The sequence below is a fragment of the Phoenix dactylifera genome, chromosome 1 (assembly GCF_009389715.1).
Source record: "Phoenix dactylifera cultivar Barhee BC4 chromosome 1, palm_55x_up_171113_PBpolish2nd_filt_p, whole genome shotgun sequence".
NCBI lineage: Eukaryota > Viridiplantae > Streptophyta > Magnoliopsida > Arecales > Arecaceae > Phoenix > Phoenix dactylifera.
The window spans coordinates 5,201,731-5,225,927 of record NC_052392.1 but is presented as its reverse complement, the minus strand read 5'-3'; the positions used below and the strand labels follow the sequence as shown (position 1 = coordinate 5,225,927).

General features: G+C 41.2%; 2 protein-coding genes across 5 annotated transcripts; both read right to left on the bottom strand.

The window, feature by feature from the left end:
* Nucleotides 1–7,629: 7,629 nt before the first annotated feature.
* Nucleotides 7,630–8,820, bottom strand: LOC120104236 (protein ABERRANT PANICLE ORGANIZATION 1-like). Its single transcript, XM_039115063.1, has one exon. The coding sequence runs from the start codon at nucleotides 8,818–8,820 to the stop codon at nucleotides 7,630–7,632; it is 1,191 nt and encodes a 396-aa protein (XP_038970991.1).
* A 6,126-nt stretch (nucleotides 8,821–14,946) lies between these two features.
* On the bottom strand, nucleotides 14,947–22,927 carry LOC103721081 (pentatricopeptide repeat-containing protein At1g79490, mitochondrial). 4 transcript variants are annotated; one of them, XM_039124579.1, is made up of 3 exons: nucleotides 20,691–22,927; nucleotides 20,216–20,439; nucleotides 14,947–15,315 (listed from the first exon to the last, which is right to left on the bottom strand). In XM_039124579.1, exons 1-3 carry the CDS (start codon nucleotides 22,842–22,844, stop codon nucleotides 15,252–15,254), a joined length of 2,442 nt encoding a protein of 813 aa, XP_038980507.1. In that variant the 5' UTR covers nucleotides 22,845–22,927; the 3' UTR covers nucleotides 14,947–15,251. The 4 variants fall into 4 exon arrangements, with proteins under 4 accessions (XP_038980507.1, XP_038980512.1, XP_038980508.1 ...); XM_039124584.1 differs by having other exon boundaries at nucleotides 14,947–15,305; XM_039124580.1 differs by having other exon boundaries at nucleotides 14,947–15,243.
* Nucleotides 22,928–24,197: the final 1,270 nt, after the last annotated feature.

Here is a 24,197-nt window from a genome sequence, read left to right as displayed (position 1 = left end):
CGATTATATTTGATGTTAATGCTTTGGTATTATTTTTGAATAAATGCTTAGAAATATGTTATTGCACTCAATTTTTGGCTATAAATGTTTTTTTTTCACATGTTGGCTTAGAGTGCATAGAAACGGATATTGGCATAGAACGAAAGCCGGTCTGATCGCCCTAGTAAAAATTGTTGCTCTCAGTGACTGGTCCAAAAGGCTATTTTTATGGCCCTAATAAGAATTGTTGCTGTTAGTGACCGGCCCAAAAGGTTACTAAGATCTAGGACTAAGTTTGTCACTAACAACGATAGTTTTTACTATGGCCATAAAAATAGTCTTTTGGGCTAGTCACTGAGAGCAACAGTTCTTATTAGGGCCATTAATAGCAATTATGGAAAATCAATCAACAGAATCCATGGTTTCCGTGATTGTGAACAGCTTGGAAGATCCTTATTAGGGCTGTTAATGGCAGATCCTTAAGGTGCTATCCATTTTAGAAAGTGAGAGTATGGTATGATGGAGTTGAAGAATTATTTTTCCTCCAATACATAATTTGCTCAAAAACTAGGTTAAAGAACTAATGACTAGATATTGTGGCATTGGAGATGATTAGGAAGCTTAGCGAATTTTCGATCTAGCGACATGTCACAAGTTATTTTTAATTTTTGACTTAGATTGACGTGGCAAATTCCTAGAATGTGTGTATGATATTTCTGTATGGCGCAATTTTGTAGTGAGATGGCATCAAAGTGCATTATTGCTAATTTGAATAAGGGGGAGAAACTGAACGAGGATAATTATGACATATGACATCACAAGATCCAATATATCTTGGATGAACAAGAGGTCTTGGAGACCTTGACACATTCGCTGGTTAAGCCTCCGAAAGAAGATACCGAACAACACAAGAGAGATTTTGATGCCTATGAAAATTGGCTCAAAAAGGATCGTTATGTGCGCTTTACTATTTTAAGCAGCATGGTCAAGATCTTATTGGTAGTTTTAATAAGACTTGGTTTCCATTTTGTTTTTGAGAATAATAGTGTTTTATTTTATTTGAGAACAAGTTATTATAGATGTAGTTTTATTTCTGATGCTTTTATGATATTGGATTTGAATTTTTCTGAAGTTGATAATTTAGTTATTTATTTGACTTCATCTGATAATGTTGATTCACTTATATGGCATGCTAGGCTTGGCCATATTGGGCAAGATAGGATGATTAGGTTAGTTAGAGAAGGCCTTATAGGCAATCTCGCTAAGGTCTTCTTGCCTACATGTGAATATTATTTAATTGGAAAGTCTAAGAGAAAACCATTTGGAAAAGCCACTCGGGCATCATTTCCGTTGCAACTAGTCCACTCTAATATTTGTGGTCCAATGAGCGTGAGGACAAGACATAGTGGTGTCTACTTCATTACATTTATAGATAATTTCTCATGATTTGGTTTTATCTATTTCATCTGCCATAAGTCTGAAGCTTTGGATTGTTTTAGACAGTATATCAGTATGGTTGAGAATCAATTAGACAAGAGTATTAAAACTCTTAGAACCGATCATGGTCGTGAGTATCTATCTGAGCAATTTAAAAGACTCTGTGATGAGAAAGAAATTAAGAGGCAATTGACGATGCCAAGCACACCGCAACAGAATAGTGTGGCAGAAAGGAGGAATCGTACAATGCTAGAGATGGTTAGGTCGATGATGAAACAAGCAAACCTGCCGATATCTTATTGGGGTTAGGCATTATTGACTGTAGCCTACATTCTTAACTGGGTGCCCTCAAAGTCAGTACCTTCCAACCCGTAGGAGCTTGGATCGGTGAGAAACCTAATTTGAGTAACTGGCGGCCATGGGGTTCAACGGGTTTTGTTCATGATACTTCTCACATGTATGGAAAGTTAGGCCCTAGAGGAAGAAAATGTATCTTTATAAGATACCCAGAGCATTCTAAGGGCTATGTTTTAATAGGTGAATAATCTGATGGAAGTGTGATAGAGTTTGAATTATGAGATGTAAAATTCATAGAAGATGAATTTCCAAGCAGAGGAGAGGTTAATAGAAGTTTAGAACTATATGAAATAATGGATCAAATGGAAGGCGCTCTAAGTGACCCAATAGAGAATGAGGAAGAAATTTCTCAAACTCATAGGCATAGTGGGAGTGACTTACCACCTAGTGGGAGTACACCATTAGAGGATGATCTACAACAACCTCAACTACGTAGAAGCCAATATGGAAATATTTTCTGTCATCGTTTTGAAATTGAAGAGGAAGCTTTCATGGTTGCTCTGCATGATGCTGAGGAGCTTAGAACAGTTGAAGAGGCTCTCTCATCTTTTGCTAAAGATGAGTGGATAAAAGCAATGGACGATGAGTTGGAGTCAATAAGGACTAATTAGATCTGGAATCTAGTAGACCTACTGCCAGGACGAAAAGCAATTGGGAACAAATGGGTTCTAAAAGTCAAACGCGAGGCGGACGGGTCAATAAAAAGGCATAAAGCTCGCCTTGTGGCGAAGGATTGTACCCAACATGAGGGCATAAACTATGAAAAAACTTTCTCACCGGTTATGAGGTTTTCCTCAATTAGCCAAATTCTGGCCATTATTACAAAGTTTGATTTGGAATTATATCGAATGGATGTTAAGACTGCTTTTCTCAATATAAAACTATATGAGGAGATCTATAGGGATCAGCTAGTTGGTTTCGTGGTCAATGGATAAGAGCGTAAAATATGCAAGCTCAAATGGTCTATTTATAGCTTGAAACAATCGTGTAGATAGTGGTATCTTAGATTTCATCGAGCCGTTCTGACGAAGAAGTTTACAATGTTCGAGGAGGTCCATTGTGTCTATGTTAAATGGTCCAAGAATAGTTTCATTATTTTGTCATTATATGTTGATGACATCTTATTGGCCGGAAATGATAAGGAATTAATTATTGCCACAAAAGAATAGCTATCCTCCAATTCTAAAATGAAGGATATGGGTGAGACAGACTACATTCTGGGAGTTAAAATCTTTAAAGACCGCTCAAAGAGACTTCTGGGCATATCTCAAAAAACCTATATTGAAAAGGTTTTTAAATGCTTCCAGATGTATGACTATAAGCCTATTGATACTCCTATAGCGAAAGGTGAAAACTTATGTCAAGAAATGTGTCCTAAGACTCTAGATGAAATTGAGTAAATATCTTGTGTTCCTTATGCTAGTGTTGTAGGTAGTTTGATGTATACCATGATGTGTACATGACCGGATATATGTTATTCGGTTAGCTTAGTCAACAGATTTCAGTCCAACCCTGGGTTTTTTCATTGTAAAGCTTTCAAGAGAGTTTTAAGATACCTCAAGGAGACAATGGACTATGTGCTCTGCTATCTTGTTGGCTACACTGACACTGATTGGGGCAGCGATCTGGATGAGCGCAAATCGACTTCTGGATATTCTTTCTTGTTTAATAATGGCGTCATTACCTGGAGTAGTAAGAAACAACCCTGTATAGCTTTATCGACTATGGAGTCGGAATATGTAGCATGTTTAGCAGCTATTCAAGAAACAATTTGGTTAAGGAGGTTCCTCCAGCACCTTGGAGTTGTCAAGGATGCTTCAAATCCTGTGACGATTCATTGTGATAGTACAACAGCAATTGCCTATGCTAAGGATCCTAGGTATCATGGAAGAACCAAATATATTGACATAAAACATCACTACGTGAGGGATATGATTACGCATAAGAAGGTGATCTTGAAGTATATTTCTATGAGTTGCATGGTTAGGACCTCTTGACTAAGCCTATAGCAAGAGATGTTTTTAAGGTATATGTTAAAAGTTTAGGGTTGCGTAGATTGTAATTCAGTTGACTATGAGTTGTACACATTTTGGAATATCAATGAATATGATGTTATTCATGAATTGATTTACACACATTTTTCATATGTTTAAACATATGATATAAAAGGTATGTTAACAAGTTAGATTGGCTCACTCACACAAGCAATCGCCTCTAGCACTTGGAAGCAAGCAGAGATGAGACATTATGTCTCTTAATACTTTTTTGGTTCTAGAAGAATTAATTGTTGACACATTAAATGTCGCCTTAGTCGGAGCTAAGATGAGGTCTATCTTGTAAACACCATGCATGGATATCCCACAATCCGTGTAGCTTGTGTTCTAGTTAGATGCGAGATCTTTATTAGGCGCCTTGGAGAGGCGAGTAAATTGAGAACTTAGGTTAGGCGTTTGACGAGCGACTAGACTGAGATCTGTACGATGTTTTAGAGTTTAGACGTATACTCTTTAGCAAAGAGAACTCCATAGTAGTATGTATTTCATAGTACAAGTGCTTATACAACTAATTGTGGAAAGTGAGTGAATGAAACCCTGCTTCTTCACTATGTGAGTGCTTGAGTCATTTTAATGACCTATTTTATGCCCTTATTTACTTTTGACTATGTCATATAACTAAGATTTTGATGTCAGCTACTCTAGTATGTTGCCTATGACTATGATTGATACAGTCTAAAGGGGCATTGCCAGGAAAGCGATTGGGCTCAGGTTAAGTGACATAAGGGTGAAGGGAAGACTATTGGTTGACACATCAGTGAGTTTATTTGCTGTTGACAGGTTATGGCGCTATAGTGTATAGTGGCATAATCGTGAATACATCACGATAATAGTGTAAGGGTCAAGCATTGTTTTGAGTATTTATACTTGAGAGGGTTTAAAAAAAGGCTTGATATGGTGTGTCTGAATAGGTCTAGGGTATAACGAGATACTTAAGGATGTTGCTATGCTGGTTTTCTCTGGTGAGAGATTTGGTGTAGTGCTCCCGCATTTTTTCTACATGCGTGCTCGTGGTCATACATCCTGTTTACTAGTATGAACAATATTGAGAACACTTAAAGAGATGCATAACTGAGGTCGTGCCCATTGTGTGCGAGTGGGAGATGTAATAAAAGAAGGGCGCCCTCAGTGGGGGCTCTCCCTTTTTTATGGCTTGACAGTAACCCCCGGCTTAAGGCCAGGCGTTACATGCCATTTTGCCTTTGGGCAAAATAGCCAAAAATGGCCATTGATGGCCGGATTTAATCCGGCCATTAGTTATGGTTTTGGGGGACTACATAAGGCCCCCCTCCCCAGTTTTAGCTGCACCAAACCAAAAAAAAAGAAGATATGTTGTGTTCTCTTTTGTTGGGGCACTCAGGTTGTGGAATTTAGGACGTTACTCTCGTAGTGCATTCTTCACCAGGTTAGAAATCCTGAAGGCTCAAACTTTAGAATACGTGAAACAACCTCTGGAGTATCAAATTTCTGCGATTGTGAGGTATACAAATTTCTACTGTGTTATTCATTTGTATACATAATTTCTAACACCTAGCAAAATAGTTATCTAACGTCCCAATACACACCCTCAGATAAATCAATACATAGAGTTCACTAGTACACACTACATTACCAGGTGATGCATACCTAGCAAAATAGTCATATAAAATCCTAATACATATATCCAGATAAATTGATACATAATTTTAGAATACGATGTTCATCAGTATACAATATATGACCAAATAATACATATTTATTGACTTTCTAATACATACTGCAAGTTTTTTTAATTTTAAAAGAAAGAGATTTAGAGGAGGAGAAAAAAAAACTTGAATAGAAGAAGAAAGGCCTAATGGACTGGAAGGACGGTTTGACGAGGAAAAAAATGGATAGAAAAAGGTTTGACGAGGAGGAAATTAAGGAGGATGCGAGTGAATGACAACTCTTCATGCCTGCGATCCTTTCTTCTTTTTCTTTTATAAGTCATGGGGATGCTGGAATTCGTTAGTAATAAAGTTCCGTTCCCATTTGGTATTTGGGTTTTCTCCTTTAAGATGGTAGCTAGAGAAACCATGGCGAAATAGGAAGTGTGCCCATAAGCGTGCAACTGGAGGATTTTTGTTCGTGTCTACTGCTCATGGTTGCTTATCAGGTGATTACTGGTAATCCATTGGAGAATATGCACTCATACAGCCCAAGTTGACTCCTAGGTCTAGCTAACTGGATCCACCCACATAAATAGGCTGCCATCTTTGGTATACATCTCGCCTGTATACATTCCACCAGAGATTTTGCTTGTCCCACCTTTGTATTTTGACGTAGGGATCTTACCTGTGAATAGAAAAGATTCAACGTTTATACATGGAGGGCAGTATTTTGTAGCTGACCATCTATCTTATGTGCATGGAGGGCAATATTTTATCCAGCCTTAGAATTGGCGTCGACGATGCGGCCTAAATGAATGAATGTCATGCAGGCTTTCTTGTTTTAAAAACAAAAGGGTATCTACTGTTTTTCCCTTCACATAATAACCCCCCGGAGCCTCGCATCTACAGTAATTATATAATATTTGACCAACTGTTGAGAGAGTTTCCTGGCTTCACTAATGATCTGCCACGTTCTTCATGGTGGAACTGTAAATGAAAACATGTATTTATTTTTAATATAAAAGGTTATGCTTCCAACTTGTTTTTGCGTTTCTGAAGATTATTTGTTAATTGGTTAAAACTATAGAACTGGTTTATTTAGAGATATTTGGTAATAAAAAGCCGTGTTCTCCATTATTTTCATGCACAAATTGGCTGATTTAGAGATATTAATTTCCAGCATTCTCCGTTTTTAATATAAGCAGCTTTTTGTTGGGCTCATGCACGGAGTAGTACTACTGATATGAACACCCAAAGGTTCTCATACATCCATTTATGCTCCAGCATTAATTATTCTCGTGGATGGGGCACTTAAATTCGAGTCCACTCTTCCATTGACGATGCAAACCAGAGTTCGGAACTCATGTTTGGCCGAAGGCATTGATGACCAGCCAAGTTTACGAGCATAACTGACCTCTAGCTAGGGTTAATTATTCATTTCTCTCTCTCTCTCTCTCTTTCTCTCTCTCTCTCATGTGTCAGCCCGAATCCAAGCAGTCAGAAGGTTCTGCAACTCTGCTAGGTTTAGTCAAGGACTATTCCCATGTCACACTCTTTCTCATGCATGTGACTGTGAGATTCTCCCTTTTTCGCATCAAAAGAGAACCCCCATGTACTAAACCGCAGCCAGGTATGCCATCATACATAAAGTGCACCAAAACAAAAGAGAAGGATATCCCAATAGGACCCATAGTTCCAATAGTAGAAAACCATAGCTAGCTTACATACAAACAAGCACCCAATCCCTACTACACCCTGCCTGCCCCGTTGCTATCAAAAAGGCAAACATCAACAACAAACCCTACTGCCATGAACCATCAACAATCATACAACACTCACACAGCCATGCTACTACTGCTGCTGTTCGATCTTCAGAAAACTAATACCAGTGCTAGTAGCCATTGAAACCTTGGAAGCGCCTTGATGATAACAAATGACTGTCTTCGAAGCCTTGGACAAGCATGGGGAGAGTAGCTAGAGAAACTGAGAAACCTAGTAGCAGACTTAGAAGACATCAAACTACGACTGATACTACCAGTCTATTACCATGTACGTACGTAATATCTATGAGATTTCTAGTAGCAGCCATGGAAACCTAATAGTAGCTACTGGTAAACTGCTAACTAAGAGCAACTAAGTCAAACGACAAACTTACTACTGCTAATATTAGCTGGCTAGCCATTGAAACCCTGGAAGGGCATGGATGACGATGAGTCGAGGAGGCCGATGGCAGGTGTTGCGAGGCGGGGCTCGTATGCGAATCCTCGAAGGCCTCCACCAGCGGCGGCGCCGCGGATGAACGGGCATGGTGGCGCCCACCGCCATTCCTTGCGATAGAAATCAAACAGGAGGACGTCAGTAGATCCTTTAATGGTGATGGCCATGAATTCGGCATTCCCGACACACTCGAATCCCCGGCCAGCTTCTGCCTCACTGAACCGCACGTAGACCTCCTGCGGCATCCGCTCGACCTCGGCCCAGGCGCGGCCGCACGGCTGCAGTGACCAGAGACGGACGCTGCGAGGCACGCTGAGCCTGCTCTTCTCGACGGCGGCAACCAGGAGGACGCGGCCGCCGCACTCGGCGAGGCTCGGGGAGCGGAGGAAGCGGCGCATGGGGGGCTGGATCTTGCACCAGGCGTTGGAGGCGACGTCGTAGGCTAGCACGGCGAAGGGCCCGCAGCTCATGCAGTAGAAGCGGCCGGCGGCGAAGGCCATGCGGCCGGGGTCGATGTTGCACAGCCGGGGGAGTGCGCTGGCGGTGGCCCAAGGGGAGTAGAAGCCAGTGGCGCCGTCGGCATGAAAGCACTCGGCGGTGAGGTTCTTGACGGCGAAGGGAGAGATGAGATCGTCGCCCGCGAGGACGACTGAGAGAGAGGAGGGGCCGGCCGCAAGGCCGACAGAGGGGAAGAGGCGGGGGGTGGGCGAGGGGGGGAGGTGGGAGGAGAGCTTGGAGAGGGGGTTTAGGAGGAGGAGGGACTTGGCGCCGGGATCGTCGGAGAGGAAGCAGAGGAGGCCCGCGGAGGAGGCGGCGGGGGAGAAGCCGCGGGGGAGGAGTGGGGAGAGTGGGAGTCGGAACCAGGCGGGAGTGGCGGGATCGAGGAGGAGGAGGGCAGCGGGGGGAGGAGGGGGGCCGGCTGCGGAAGGGGAGTAGAGGAGGGGAGGACGGGGGGGAAGGAGGAAGAAGGCGAGCCAGGGGAGGCCGGGGGAGAGGCGGAGGTGGGCTTCAAGAAAGCTGTCGGAAAAGAGGAGGGAGTACCAGCGCTTACAGACGGAGCGGAAGCGGAAGAACGCCGGCGGCGGCAGGAACGCAAGGACTCGGTCGATAAGGCCTTGCGGGAGGTGCCTCCAGATGCGGCTGTCCATGTGGACGCCGGAGGCGGTGGAGGAGGTGGCGATGGTGGCAGTCATAGCGGCGGTGGTAAAGGCTGGGTCCATTAGCTCACGGTCGTCAGTGGTGGTGATAGCAGTGGTGCAGTTGGAGAATGCTTCTTCACGTAGGTTGTTGTTGTTGTTGTTGTTGTTGTTATAAAAAGAAAAAGAAGAAGAAGAAGAAGAGAGGAAGTAAAGGGGTTGGAGACTGCTGCTTTGCTGTTGGTGGTGGTGTTGTTGCGCTGTGTTTTCCATGTATCTGTCTATATCTTTGGATATCTTCAGCTGCTCCTCTCAAGGAGGGAAGGGGAGAAGGACGCATTAAGGGACAGGAGAACAGTGGCAGTGAAGGAGGCGGAGCGTACGAACTGCTGGCTTTGTACACAACGTGAAAAACCAACTCGAAAGAGGATCAAAAAAAAGAAAGAAAAAAAAAGAGGAGGGGGTGCCATGTAATGAAGTGGGAAAACCCTAATGACACTGAGGATGTTGGGTGTTCAGCTCTCAACAGCAGAGAGCCAGATAATGATGAATTTTTTTTTTTTGGCTTAGATCATGTCATTGAGATCCTGCGGTGTAGCCCACTTGATACATGTGTTCTATAATTCTATTCCGCTATGGCGGTTATAAATGGTTATAGAGTGACCTCAGTCGCCGCCCATCGTCGAGCATTCTTCTGTCTCTTTTTAGCTTGCTCATGCACCATATCTTGCACGCCTAATAATGCACAAAGTTTTAAATATTTCAAGAAGATCCGGGAGATCGGCAATTATTCGGCAAAATTCTTGATAGTAGGATCTGAATCCTCCTTGTCCTAAAGTCATGTGAAGTCTCCTCTTTCCAGTTCTTTTCACAAAGGTCCCATGAGGAGTGGCATTTGATGGGGCTGAATTGTCATCAACGGACAGCTAAAGCGGACTTAGGGTTTGGGTACTTGCTCTGTACCTGAAGATAGATAAAGAAATGCCTCATAGAAAGGTTACAGAACCTATCCGACTCTTGCTTTCTTATGAAAAATACTTGCATTTTTGTCTCTATATATCTATGCATGCTGGTGGGAATGCTCTTATTTCATCCTGCATTCTAAGGCCAATAATATCGGTTGTCCTGCTTCAGTTAAAAAACAATGTAACAATATGTCAATAGAACTTTAGCTAAACAAGGTATCATTCTAGCATTAAGTCTGTTTTATATGGGAAAAACTGTAGCTCAGAATAATAACAGCTGCATCACGTATAATGTACCTCCAGTAATACTATACATACATATATATATAGTGGGAATTTTGGAATACATTTATTATAAATTATAACAACTTTTACACGCAGTAATATAGCCATTGGTTATCCTCTAAACAATTTATCCATGGATATTTTCATCTAAGAAACATGTAGTATGAGAAAAAATGGTGATTTTAGCCATATTCTCCAGCTACTTCCTTATAAAATATTGGCTAATAATGGTTGTTGCAAGTTATCTGAAAAGTTTTTCTATAAGGCTAGGTTGGACAAGCAATGACAAGCTAGTTGCCTAGTTCCATCGTAATGCTCAACAATGCTAGCTGTACATGAATTTGCCAACTTTGTTTACGGCTCCCTGGTAACCTCTTATCAAAACCTTGGTTTACTTGGCCCTGCACAGAGTTTCTGCTGTTGGGAACCGAGCAGCAGATCTATATAGCGGTGGGAGAGGGGTTCCCTTAACGAAAAATAGTGGTAGATAATAGTACAGAGACTGGGTTCATACGTCCAATCCTGTGCTGGGGGGTTGATGGGGCACTGCTGCTTTGGCGTGAAGAGTGGTCAGAGGACAGTGGAAGGAAGAGAGAGAGGAAGATGTTTTGTTTCAAAAGCTAGCTTTTTGGATATTTGATGGATGGATAGATGGATGGATAGATGGATGGAATTTTTTTTTTTTTTTTTGCTAATTTCATCTGAAGTCATCTTTTTCTTGGCTACTCCTCTTTGTTGCTATATTTGCTAAGCTAGGGTTCTGCTCCCTCCGCTTTGCCGCTTTCTTTATGGCTTGTTCTATGGTTTGGGGGCTCGTGATTCGATGCGTTTGCGTTGGTGTCAGCTACAAGGATGTAATAAATGGACGTCCTGTCTATCGTCTAGCGTTCCTTGACTTCCTCTCAACTCTTTTTCGTCTCAAGAAAGACATGGGTGCACCACGCCTTCTCGTAGCCCATGGGTTCAAATCTCACCCATGTCATGGCCTCGGCTGGCTGCATGGGTTGGGTCTTGGGCATGAGAAAACCTCAAAACCTAAACCTAGCATGGCCTTTGCATCATCATGTGATTGTCCTATAATTCTGCCACGTAACATGCTCACGAAAGGCTCGGAATATTGTATCTTTTGCATAAAAAAATATTTTTTTTTGCAATATCAACTGTAGGATTAGATCGCATGATAGCTGCTTCGGTATCTATACAAGCAGATGGAAGAAAGGAGTGATTAGAGATTGGAGTGATTTAAGATCTGCATAAGATGTGATTCAATGGTTGACGTTGTAAAAGAAGATAAATTATTTTTTCGCACAAACGAAACGATACAACCCAAACTAAGGATGAAAATGGATAGGATAATATCCATTCGGATTCATTTTCATATCCGAAACTATCCGAATATAGATGTAAATTTGAGCATGCGGCTAATTAATATCTATAACTTTATCCATATCCATCAACAAAAAATAGATATAAATAGATAGCTACTTGATTGGTAACTGAATATCTAATTCTATTTGTAACCCTATTTAATTTTATATACCATATTAACATACTATTAACTTAATTTACCATCTACTTAATACTATTTTTGATTTTGTGGTCAAAATTTTTAATTATTTAATTTATTTTTGTATATATATGCATATTTTTAGTATTCGATTTGTATTCATATTTATTTAAAATAAATATAAATATTAATTTTTGTAACTAACTAACATATGTGTATTTATATATGTATTCGTCAAATAAAATAAATTTGAAAATGAATATATTGGTATCCCATTTGTTTTCAACAGTAATCCGAATCCATTCAATGATAGGAGCAGAATTACCTGACCTAATCCGGAGTTGGAAGATATTCTAGTTGAGGTTGGACTTCAGTTAGATTCTTTAAATTTAGACAATGCTTGGTTTAGGAATAAAAAAACCACAGAATATTTGCCTCAGGTGTCATAACCACAAAATAACTCCATCCTGTCGGTCCAAAAGACCATTTTGACAGCATATTTACCTAAATGACAAATGGATTGAAGAACGTTCCAACAGGTGAGGGAGAACGGGGGCTCACTATGCTAGATGGCAAGGGGGAGGCTTCGTGTTGATTTGCAGTTGGCCATCGCATTGGCATCGTATTGAGCACCAGAAAAGAAAAGCAGGGATTAATCATTAAAACGACAAAAAGGAAAAGCAAGGATTTGGGTGTGGGAGAGAACATAAAAATAAGATTCTTTTACTTGGAAAATATCCAAGCTATCATATCAGATGGTAACACCTGTTCAAGACTTGGACTTGTACTCTAACAAGAACACAAAGCTTCCCTACCAAAAAGGAGAGGGAAAAAGACAAGAGGAAGAAGACAGCCCTGGCCAACTCATTCAGGTAATATTAGTATTCAAATGATAAATTTTGAGGCAACAGTTTACCGTTTCACTAATCGCTTCAACCCCAAAAAAAAAAAAAAAAAAAACTTGTGCGAAGTCCTTCTGAGAACACAGCTGCAACAGAACCTCTCTGAATTGAAAAAAGAAAATTACTTAAATCGCTTCGTAATTTGTTATTTTTTTTAATATTTTTAGATATATCAATATTAGAACGGTATGAATCATCTATTTTAACAAAAAAATATATTTATGTAGTTCTTGATAATGAAACAATAAGAAAATAGAAAGAAGAAATATTTTGACCGCCCACTTATTTTAAGAACCTAACAGCATCAAAGACAGCCCAATATATTATATATATATATATATATAGCGTCAAATTATTTTAAATTATTTCACCTAGTGTTAATTTTTGTGTTAAGAAGTATTGACAAGTTAGTTATTTTTAACCCTGATCCAATATATATATATATATATATATTCCCATAACAAACGAAGTAGCTCCTAACTTTCGGTCGCTGGGACAAAATAATCCCAATTATCTAGCTAACTGATTTATTTGATCGTCATCTGTTAAATAATGAACGTAGTTTTGATTTTTTTTATTACTTAAACACAAACTTTTGGGAAAAAAGAGAGAGGGTATGTCATCCATTTTAAGTAGTTTGTATTATCATGCTAAAAGAATTGAAGTATAATCATCATTAAATAAAGAGTGATCAACCAAATTAACGATTAGTCGAATAATATAGACTATTTTGTCCGAATAAGAAAAAAATTAAGTATTATATGTTTTCCAAACAAAAGAGTACTGTTTTTTTTTTTTTTTTTTTGCTTAGAAAAAGGGGTAGGGGGGAGGAAGCTTAGAAAAAGGGGTAGGGGGGAGGAAGGGACAAGCCCACCCCCGCGTAGCAGCTCCACTGGGCCCCCGCCCCGCCAGGAGAATGTTCAATGCGGGCAGAAATGGCCGTGTGTTGGGCACCCCGACCGGTTTTACTCATACCCTCCCCACCCGTAGGCCCGGCTCAGCTACTCCTCTGAGCTCTGGCTCGAGTCCCACGTGTGAGTACGTCACACCCGGCACCACCCCGGCTACTAGCGGTTCAAGAGCGGTCCTACACCACAAGTCCAAGCAGTGGCCAAAGTAGTGAGCTCCGATCCACAATTTAATCGTCGCCGCAGCGATTCGAACTTGGGACCTTATGGTTAGAATTGCTGCCCAGTACCACTAGGCTACCACCTTGGTGGCAAAAGAATACTGTTTTCGAATTGGCTTGGAAAAGGGGGATCAACATCACATCGAAATCCTAGTATTTCAACTCAATAACCTTTTTAAAATTGAAATTAAAGAATTCAACATGTCCCGTCTCTAGAAAAACTAGGTCCCAACAAATCTTTATTGATAAAAAAAAGGATTAATTTGGAATTTGGTTAGCAAAGAGGAACTAATAACTCTCAATTCCTAATATATATTAATTCTAAATGCCTGCATGAGAATAAGAAGAAGAAAGAGAGAGCAACAAATTTAGAGCAAGGGTTAAGAAATGAAGATCATGGTATCCATATCGGAAAGCATCTTAGTGCCATCTCCAAGCTAATAGAATTTATGAAACATTAGGATTGTGCATAGCATGACATACAATCCCATAAACTTCCGAACTTCTTGCAGCTCCATTTCCATTTCCTTCCAAAACTGTAGTGCCAACTTTTGTGAAATGATGAGTAAAACACCCCGGAGCTGGTCTTGGAGGAGTGAAACTTACATTTGGTCAACTAAAAGAAACACTTCAATTCAATAATCAGACAGAAATACCGCAAAACCTAAGGGAGAAGGTCTGATCTTGCTGCCAACTCTTTCACTCCTCTGTATTAATAGGCATTACGTTGGAGTTAAAAATAGATCGGATATTAATATATACATATTTGTATCTTTTTTGTTTGATGGATATAAATATCAATCCAAATATTAGTCGGATACAAAAAATTATATCTTTACTTATTTTAAAAAAATATGGATACAAATCAGATATTAAAAGTACGAATATAGATACAAACGGATATAAGTTGGACAGTTAAAAACTTTATGACCACTGATCAAAGATAGCACTAATTGGAAGATATATTAAGTCAATACCATGCTAACACGATCGCTTATTTCTCTTAAAAGTTCATCAATACCATAAAATTAAACAGAGTTACAATCGGAAGAAAAAATTCATGGATAATTGTCTAGCCATATCTTTATCCATTTTTATCTCGATACAAATATAGATATTACTTGGATCCTCAAATTATTATTTAGATAGATTCAAATATAAAAATAGATCTATACCAATATGATCCAGTTCAATTACCTGCACGTCCAATCCAGAACTAATCAAATCACATCAGAATTATCGAGCTTTTTCTTCACGTCGCTAAACCATTTCAATTGAGTACTTCGTACTTTGCTGTTCAGTTTTTATGCTTGTGTTTATTTATGCTCTTCCCATCTCAAGAGACTAATATCCTGTGCACTATCATGCATGATTTCTGTCTTTGAAACAGTACAATGAATCTTATAGAACCATTTTTCAATTATTACAGGCGTACGGTGATTGCACAGCACTATGGATGGTGCTGTTTTCAGAAATTCACGCATAGATCAGAAAAATATCAGGTTACACCTTGACCTAGCCTATCATCCATATCTCTGTGCTTCAAGAAGAGGATATATTTTTCCTTCATACGAAGAAGGATATTGAATACGATTCATCCAGAAATTCTTCTTTCAAGGTTGATCCTCGGACAAAGCAGCCAAATTTCTGCAAACTCATAACACCTCTATTTTCACAGAATCATCTTCATTCAGACTAGATCTCACATCCTGCAATACCCTATGATTAACTTGATTTCAGATTTAAGATTTTTATGTCAACACTTAAAATTTTTGGCACCATGAATAAATTTGCATTTTGGGAGACATCAGTAAAGCCCTAAATTGAGGGCAATCAACAAGCAACTGAAGAAAATAATAAAGAAAGAAGAACAAGATAACCAGAAATTTCATCAATAAATCATAATATTTGACATATTCACTTCACCTCTCTAAATAACCTCGATGACTCAAATTAAACCTTACGGATGACCTGGACTCACCACAGTCAATGATTAAGATACCACAGTCAATGATTAAGATAAAAAAGAGGTACCCCGCCCGGCGCCCAACCACTATTTTATTCCTTTTTACTTTCTTTCCTTAACTTTCTTCTTTTTTATGGAGTTCAGATGTGGATCCAAGACTTGCTCTTTTACTAAGATGATGCTCATAAAAATGGATTTCAAAGAGGCCGGGATCATCACATCGTCTTGGCCCACATATGTTCAAAGAGGCCAGGATTATCTCATCATCTTGGCCCATATATGTTCTAAAGAAGGAAAGAGAATGAAAACACCAAGGCAACTTTAATGACCCAATAAGATTAAGGGGTCATGCAGAGGATATGTGCAAAGAAACAATCGAATGGACAAATGACAGGCAAGATGCTATCAAACTATGCATGGTTCAGCAAGAAAAGCGAGGTATAGAAAGCCATGGAGCATAATTGCTTGACTTGTCTATCATGAGGTTGGAGAAAGGGGTGGCATAACGAATCATCCATAAAGGGAGCACCTAGTTCATTACAGTATTCTGGGCAGTGACCAATCAACTTCAACCCATTAGAATGAAGAATACAGGTTACAAGACATAACTTAAGAGGCATGAAGGTACATGAAGTAACAAAAAGCATTTTCTTTAACACACTTCCATCTTAGTGCTTATAGGCAAATCCAGGTGTCTATGGGGAGTGTTTCAATGGTTAGAACAATGGAATATGCTTGAATTTGTAGATGAGAGTGCTGGTTAATTAGCATTGTCTGATAAAAAACAAATGCTTCGAGAGTGCTGATCTAAGGTTTAGATGATGCCCTGTTTGGTGACATATTAAGGTAATAATTTATGCTAGTTTAACAAGCAAATTAAGTAGTAACTAAACTGGTCTTGGTACCACATTGTATTTTCCATATGTGGAAGACATTCTAATAAAATGATATTCCTAAATAAAATTCGGCAGAAAAGCAGCAGCACTTGTTTCACATGCTTCAAAGGCAGCATCTGCTCCATGTTTTCTATCAATGGTCCTAGAACTAAGATGATTCAAATGACAAATGCATCACCTGGTAGTGAAGATAGGAGGGAAAGCAATCTTTATATGGGGGCTGACTAACAAGTAACAACACATTACACTTGGCATTAATTTGCACATAATCCATGTGGTTATAGTTCTGCAGCGGAAAAAGGGGGAGAAAGGAAAGTGGTGGATATCCGGATAGAGGATTTTAAGTTTGTACATGAAGGAAACGCCATCTGATTGTTCGACCAGTCCTGTGGTCTGATAGCATGCGATACAACTAGGATTGATCCATAGGAAGTAATCATTCTTATGAAACAGGTGTTGTCTTTATCACTTTTATTCCACATAAAAGCATGCACTCCACTTCTATAGGCAAGAACAAAGGAATAAAGAAAGTTCTCTGGTTTCCTCTTAATGTGAGAATGATAGGGTGTGATGTCTTCTTGAGTTCTGCATGAGACAGGACCCTCTCTTTCTACTTCTGTTCTATCTTCCCTTCATTTCTTTTTCCTGTGTGTTCTATTTACTTCTGCTGCTGCCATATTCTAACTACAATCCCATAGCCACCCAGAAACCTACTTCCTAATCCCCAAGTTGCTACAAGCATCTTCTCAGCATGTTGCTGGCTGAATCTGTAGCAAACACCTTTCTCATACAACCTCTACGCTACCCTAAACATTTACCTTCAAACCTAAAATATTAAGCCACCACCAAACCATCCAATTTATCTATCTAAGCCACACCCATGTACCTTGAATCTAGCCAAGAGCACCAGAAATCAGATCCGAAGGTGGAGGACAACAACAGATATGGGCGCCAAATCAGGTTTCTCATGTGTGCAGACAGGTAGTCTGGAGGAGGTCTTACAATGTCAAGTGAAAATTTTCTTTTTGGGCCGCTTCCATGAAACTTTGGTAGCTTATCTTGTAGAAGCAATAGTGCAGTTTTAATATATATTTTCTGTTATTTTCTGCATGCTAGCTTATTTCTAGCTCACAACCTTTCTTGTTGTCCTAGTCATTTGAAACCTTGAACCAATTCACAAAAAGCTTATTTGCTATCCCCCGTCAGAAAGGAACATTAAGTACCTAGATTTTACAATCATAAGCTCTTACAATCTACCAATCATTTTATATAAAAAGATGGAGACACTTTTTGATATGTTTACAACATCAGATATACCTCATAAAGAAAGGCTCATGAAAATTTGTTTAGACTCATTACTAAACATATTGCAATTTAATCGAATTACACTTATGATCAGCAAAACTAACATGTTTTCCTGGAGTCTCAAAATCTCGAGACCAATGGGTTGGTCCAAGGGTATGTCAACAAAGTTCATTACTTTCACTCAAGGTTCACCGAATCGGTACCAAGCAACATACCAATTGATGATCCATTCAATATAGTACTGATGCGTACCGTACCAATCTGATGCGTACCGAAACCGAGGGAGGGTGAGTGAAAGGGGGAGAGGATGAGGAGGGGAGAGAGAGATCAACTCATCTAGGCCATGAAAGATGGCTCCCTCGAGAGGAATTTCAGCCAATTCGGCGAGATCCTCGAATTCAAGGTCCTGATCCCTTAATCAAAAGATCCTCAACTTCAAGCAAATTCAAGCCTTTTATGTTTATCGATCTCAAATATGATGACTTTTGATTGTTTTTTGGTGTAGATCATCATCGATCGAAAGATGAGAAGGTCAAAGGGATTTAGTTTCATGACCTTCAAGAACAAGTAGTCAAATCAAGAGGAGGAAGAAGGAGATGGCGGGAGGGAGAAGAGGAGAGGGAGAAGAGAGAGGAGAGAGAGAGAGAGAAGGTCGCCTGGACCATGAACAACACCTCCCTCAAGAGGACAGCGAGATCATCTAATCCAAGATTCAATCCTTCGATCCAACCTAGAAAGATCCTCGAATCCAAGCTTTCTCAATTTCTTCATATCAGATATGACGGCTTTTAGTTATTTTTTTGGTGGAGATCATCAACAACCGGGAGATAAGGGAGGCCATGGGGCTTTAGATTCATGACCTTCAGGAATAAGCCCTCAATGAGGGATGCCATTAAGAGGATGAACGGGCAAAACCTGGATGGGAGGAGCATCATCATCTAAGAGGCCTAGACTCGAGGTAGTAGCGACGGGTTCCGCAATAGCTGAGGTCATCGTGAAAGTGGCGGACGAAGCATTGGAGAGGATGGCAAGGTGAGAGATGAGGGCAGTAAGGAGATGAGCCAAATGCTTCGCGAGAGAGTGGAAATAGAGATGAGCTAGAAGCGTTAACATGATCCAATGAGGAGATGAGCCGAATCAAACTTCATAAAGCCCCAAAGTCGGTTTTGTTCCGTAACTGACCGGTTCAGGTTAGTACACTCCGAACAGGGCAGCTTGCGATAGTTTGGCCAACCATTGCTCTCATCTTTCACATCCAGTAAAGATGTTGGACGTCAACTTCTTGTAAACAATCAATTCCAACTGGTATGACACAGGAATCAGTCATTTATGACAACACAAATGCTCACAGATATAAGGAAACTAACTTTAGAAGTAGGGGGGATCGAGGAACATGGAATGACCATGAACATAAGGTTAAAGGTGGGAAAGACAGAAAAAGCATATAATAGAGATTGTTTACAAAGCGGAACTTCATGGCGAGGGTGAGGATTAGAAATCCATGGGTCCCTTATGATCCTTCATCTACAAAGCCCCATGAGTAACACACCACTAGTGGGAAAACGAAGATATGAATACCCTAAAGGATGTTGAAGAGACAAGGATAACAAGTTGATGGAAGTGGCAAGGACTTTGAAAGCAGTCAGAGGGAGAAAGCTGGTTATATTTGAATAAGTGCCAAATGACACCTAAAACCTTCATCCAACTTACTAAAGAGAGGAGCAAGACAAACGCTGTGAGTGAAAACCCATGCTTGTTTAAGGGCACTGGCAAGGTAAGCAACATGTTTACAACAGAATGGAGCAGCCATTTGGACATGATAATAGCCAGAGGATGAGGATGAGTAGAAGGTCAAGTTATCAATGAATTTCCTTGAGAAGATCGAAAAGATTACGTTGAAAGTATAAACAGATGGATATCTAACAATTCTACAGATTGAGAATGAAAGCTTCTCTGACTGCTAGATTTCAGAATTCCCTTGTGATAGTGCACTAAGCCTAAGAAAATACATGAAATATAGATGATTATCATGTAACACAGGTAGTTTTCTAAAAGAAATCCAGATGTTACAATCATTTTACAATCTAAAACTGAATAAAGAATTTATGAGAAAACAATTCATACTTTGTTTCAATAACAAATGTTACACTTCTTTTTCCTATTTTCCTCCAGCTGTAGTTATTAAAGGTATGACTGAATAGCAAACATGAAAAAAAAATCCCACACCTCTAACATGCTGTGTTAATTGCATGCTGGCAGTTATGAACCCTGAGAGAACTTAGAAAAACAGAAGTCCTGAACTGTGGGCATAAGCAATAATTCCTCTATCAGAAGCACATTTGGAAAATATTTTGTTTTCCATACATACAGTTAGTACCGAACTATTTATTAATTTTCTTTTCATTCCAAATGAATATAATCAAAGGAATTCAAAAATATAATCCATATTCACCTTGACATGGCCAATGCCTTTGAAGGAGAAAGTGATCGAGCCTCTGGCACAGAGCATGGAAAAAGAACATTAAGTTTGTGCATCAGAACATCTGCTTTCGAGGGTATTTCATTTAACAAGAACTGCTGGACTATAGGCTTCTTGAACCACTCCAGCACTGAATCCCCTGGTGCCCTCAGCACGACCTTGCTCACCTCAAATGGAGACTCAACTGACTCAAGCATTTGCCCAAAAATATAATCCATATTCACCTTGACATGGCCAATGCCTTTGAAGGAGAAAGTGATCGAACCTCTGGTGCAGAGCTTGGGAAAAGAACATTAAGTTTGTGCATCAGAACGTCTGCTTTCGAGGGTATTTCATTTAACAAGAACTGCTGTACTATAGGCTTCTTGAACCACTCCAGCACTGAATCCCCTGGTGCCCTCAGCACGACCTTGCTCACCTCAAATGGAGACTCAACTGACTCAAGCATTTGCGCCACAACCATCTTAAGTGTGGACCCTGTGACCAATTTGATGCGCCGGGGCACCACTCCATAGTACAGCATCCTCTTTCTAAATCGGTGCAGGGTGTGCACTACAGCCACCAGTGCAGCCCCTACTGACAGGTTCCGAACATCCAAAGACCATGCAATGTGCTGGTCGAACACAATTGCCTTTGGAAACAACTTATTCTCATAGGCCACCTTCCAAACGCATCTTGCCCTGTTCATCTGGCCCATCAGCACTAAATAATTTAGAAGCACATTCACAAAGTATCTAGCAGCGCTCTCCTCCACCTCATAATCAATTCCTTGAAAGAACTCCCTAACAAATAACAACACGGGCTTCCCCCTCTGCTCTGGTCCAGTGAACAGACCAGACATGAACTCGTGAGCTGTGTGCTTCGTGGCACTCATAATGTCCATTATAGCTCGCTCATTCTTCTCATCCTGGCACCGCACCAAATGGGCAAGAATCGAAGTGTAGAGTATCAAATCCACCTTTGCTGCTGATCCTACATATGTCTCAACCAATGGCCGGGCCGACTCATAAAGCCCGGCCTTCATGCAAGACTCAAAAAGCTGCCTGATGATAAAATTGTTAGTCCTAATTCCAGCTGAACCCATAAATCGCAGCCACCTCAATGCCAGATCCGTCGACCCATCCTTGATATAAATCATCAGCACATCACTTGCATTCACATCCACCGAAAAGCCAACAGACTTCATCTCGAGCAGGATCTTAGCAGCCAAATCCAAGAGCTTTCTTTTAGCAACAACAGTCAGCAGCAAGGTGAAGGTACTCAACCCAGGCCGGAGGCCAGCATTGCTCATCGAATTGTAAAGCCTCATTGCTGGATCCACCTGACCAGCGGCAGACTGCATCTCGATGAGGCAAGCATAAGTGGACGGCGATGGGAGGAACCCGGCCTTCTCCATATCACCAAAAAGGGCGGCAGCAGCCTCTAACCTCCCTGACCTCGCCTGTGCTTCCACCATCATGGTATAAAGACCAAAATTTGGACGAAACCCAGCGGCCTTCATCTCATCCCAAATCTTTACACCAGCATCAAGCTTCCCAGCCTTCACCAAAGATTCGATCATCGAAACGTACATCATGATGGACGGCTTGTACCCGGCCATCTGCATCTCCCGATACACCCCTATGGCAGCATCCAGCCTCCCAGCCTTGCCCATCGAGTCCACCAGCGCAAGGTAAATGCTGAACCCTGGCCGGCCGCCACCATCTCTTGTCTTCATTTCTTCGAACAGACGGAGGGCGGCATCGAGCCGACCGGACCTGGCAAGGGAAGGCACCATCAAATCATAGGTGGAGGCATCGAGGGAGCACCCGCTGACCTCCATGGATTCATAGATCTCGAAGGCCTTGTAGGGCAATCCCTTGCTCAAGAAGAGGGTTATGAGGGAATTGTAGGTCTGGGTGGTGACCCCCTTGAAGCCAAGGTCCCGGAGCTTCTTGAAGCAACAAAAGGCGACCTCGAGCTTCGACGCCCGGCACAAATACTGGATGGCGAGGTTGAGGGAAGAGGAGAAGGAGGCCGGAGAGAGCTCGCTACCGCTAAAGGTGGCAGCTGTGAGGATGTCGTCGAAAAGGGATAGGACGGCGTCGAGGTCGGAGGAGGCCGCGAGGCGATGGAGGAGGAGAGAGTAGGTGGCGTCGGAGGCGGAGAACCAGGGCTGGCGGCGGGCCCAGCGGAAGAGGGAGAGGGAGGGCTCTGGGTCGGCGGCAGGGAGGGCGGCGAGGGCAGAGTAGAGAAGGGAGGGGTCGGGGGGGAAGGGGAGGCGGTCCAGGTGGGCGTCGAGGTCGGGGCCCCAGCGCCAGCGGCAGGCGAGCTCGACGAGCTTGGAGACGGCGGCAGAGCGGGGGAGTGGGCGGCGGAGGCCGCCGGCGAGGATGTGGTCGTCGCGTCCGGGCTCGGTGGGGCGGAGGCCGCGGCCGGAGCCGATGACGCCGCCGGACTCGTCGAGGTAGAGGATCTCGTCGGTCCACTCGGGCGGGCCGGCGTCGGAGTGGGGTTCGGAGGAGGAGAAGGGTTTAGGGTTTAGGATTTTCGTGGAGACGAGGAAGGGGAGAGTTTGGAGATGGGTTGGGGATAGCTTGAGGTTTCGAAGGCGAAGGAGCATCGTTTTCTTGGTCTGGAATCTGGAACGGTAAAGCAGGCGAGAAGTGAGAGTATGGAAAGCCTTTGGCTCACTGGGGATGTGGGTTAGGGTTGGGACGAGGACAATGGGATATATAAATTAGGTAAGGATTGCATTTGTCCGAAGCAATGATTCCTGTTCTTCCACAACGTCAATCAGTGAATCATATCATGCACAGATCTCCAAACACTCCAAATTGACTCGTCCATCACCTGCATCTTTTTCGAAACTATCATCACACAATTGAATCATAGATTCATGTAAAGAAAAATAAATCCTTCTTTTATATGAAAGATACGATTCGAACCTTATAACATGGCTCAGATGGGTGTAAATTTACTTTTCTTGTACAAGAACATACTAGTGGTATTACCTTTGCCATTGAATGACTCTAGATTAATTGCATTTGGCTCGAGAATGATTTCTCTAATATTGTCAATTGAATCAAAAGCTATACTTCACCCGCCACTGATTGGCATCCCATGTTGTTGGATACCTTCTTCCTCTCAAAGCCTCAAATCGGCCAATTGGGCAGCCGAGTTTGGAGCAGACCATGCCACAATCAATTCCTACAGAGCATTATGATCTTACAGTTTCAAATGCTATGAGTTGTATCTATACTCGGCTACTTCAAGGTACTTGACTTGCTAAAATTATAAAAAAGAACCTTGCATCATCTTGACTCATGTAATGCTAATTATAGGGTAGCTTTTGCATGTGTTTGATGCTTTTCTTTGCAGCATGATTCAGTGAAGCAGCGAATTAGATCGAGGCAATGGATGAGAACGAGGGTCAGAGTGGAGGAAGGAGTCATGGAGGATGTTGCGAGATTTTTATTAATATACAGTTATTCATCATGCTGATCCACACTTTGTCTGGACACACACTTTATAAAGCAGTAATGTACGCTTATTTCTTTTACATGATATATAGACTTAATGATGTGATGTAGATAGACTAAAGTTGTTGCATTGATTTTTATAAATTTATGACCATTATATGTATAGAAGATGTTTCATAGTGTACTAATTATTTAGAGATTCATCCACCTTGCGAAATTTACCATATGTGATTGGCAAATCTAAGGGGTTGATCTATCCTTTAACATGATCTTTCACCAGTTGACAATCGAAGGTTAGTCAAGAGGTTCATGTCCTCTTTCCCTCTCTTAATTGGCATCATTGATTTGATTTATTATCAAATATAGTAGTATATCGACTCAATCAACTCCAATTAAGCGCATGCCTAACATTACTGAAGACTAAATAACCGCGTTATAAGTTTTCGCATATTGCCTTTTATCTTAAAGAAGTGTTAATCCATTGTCCCCCTGAC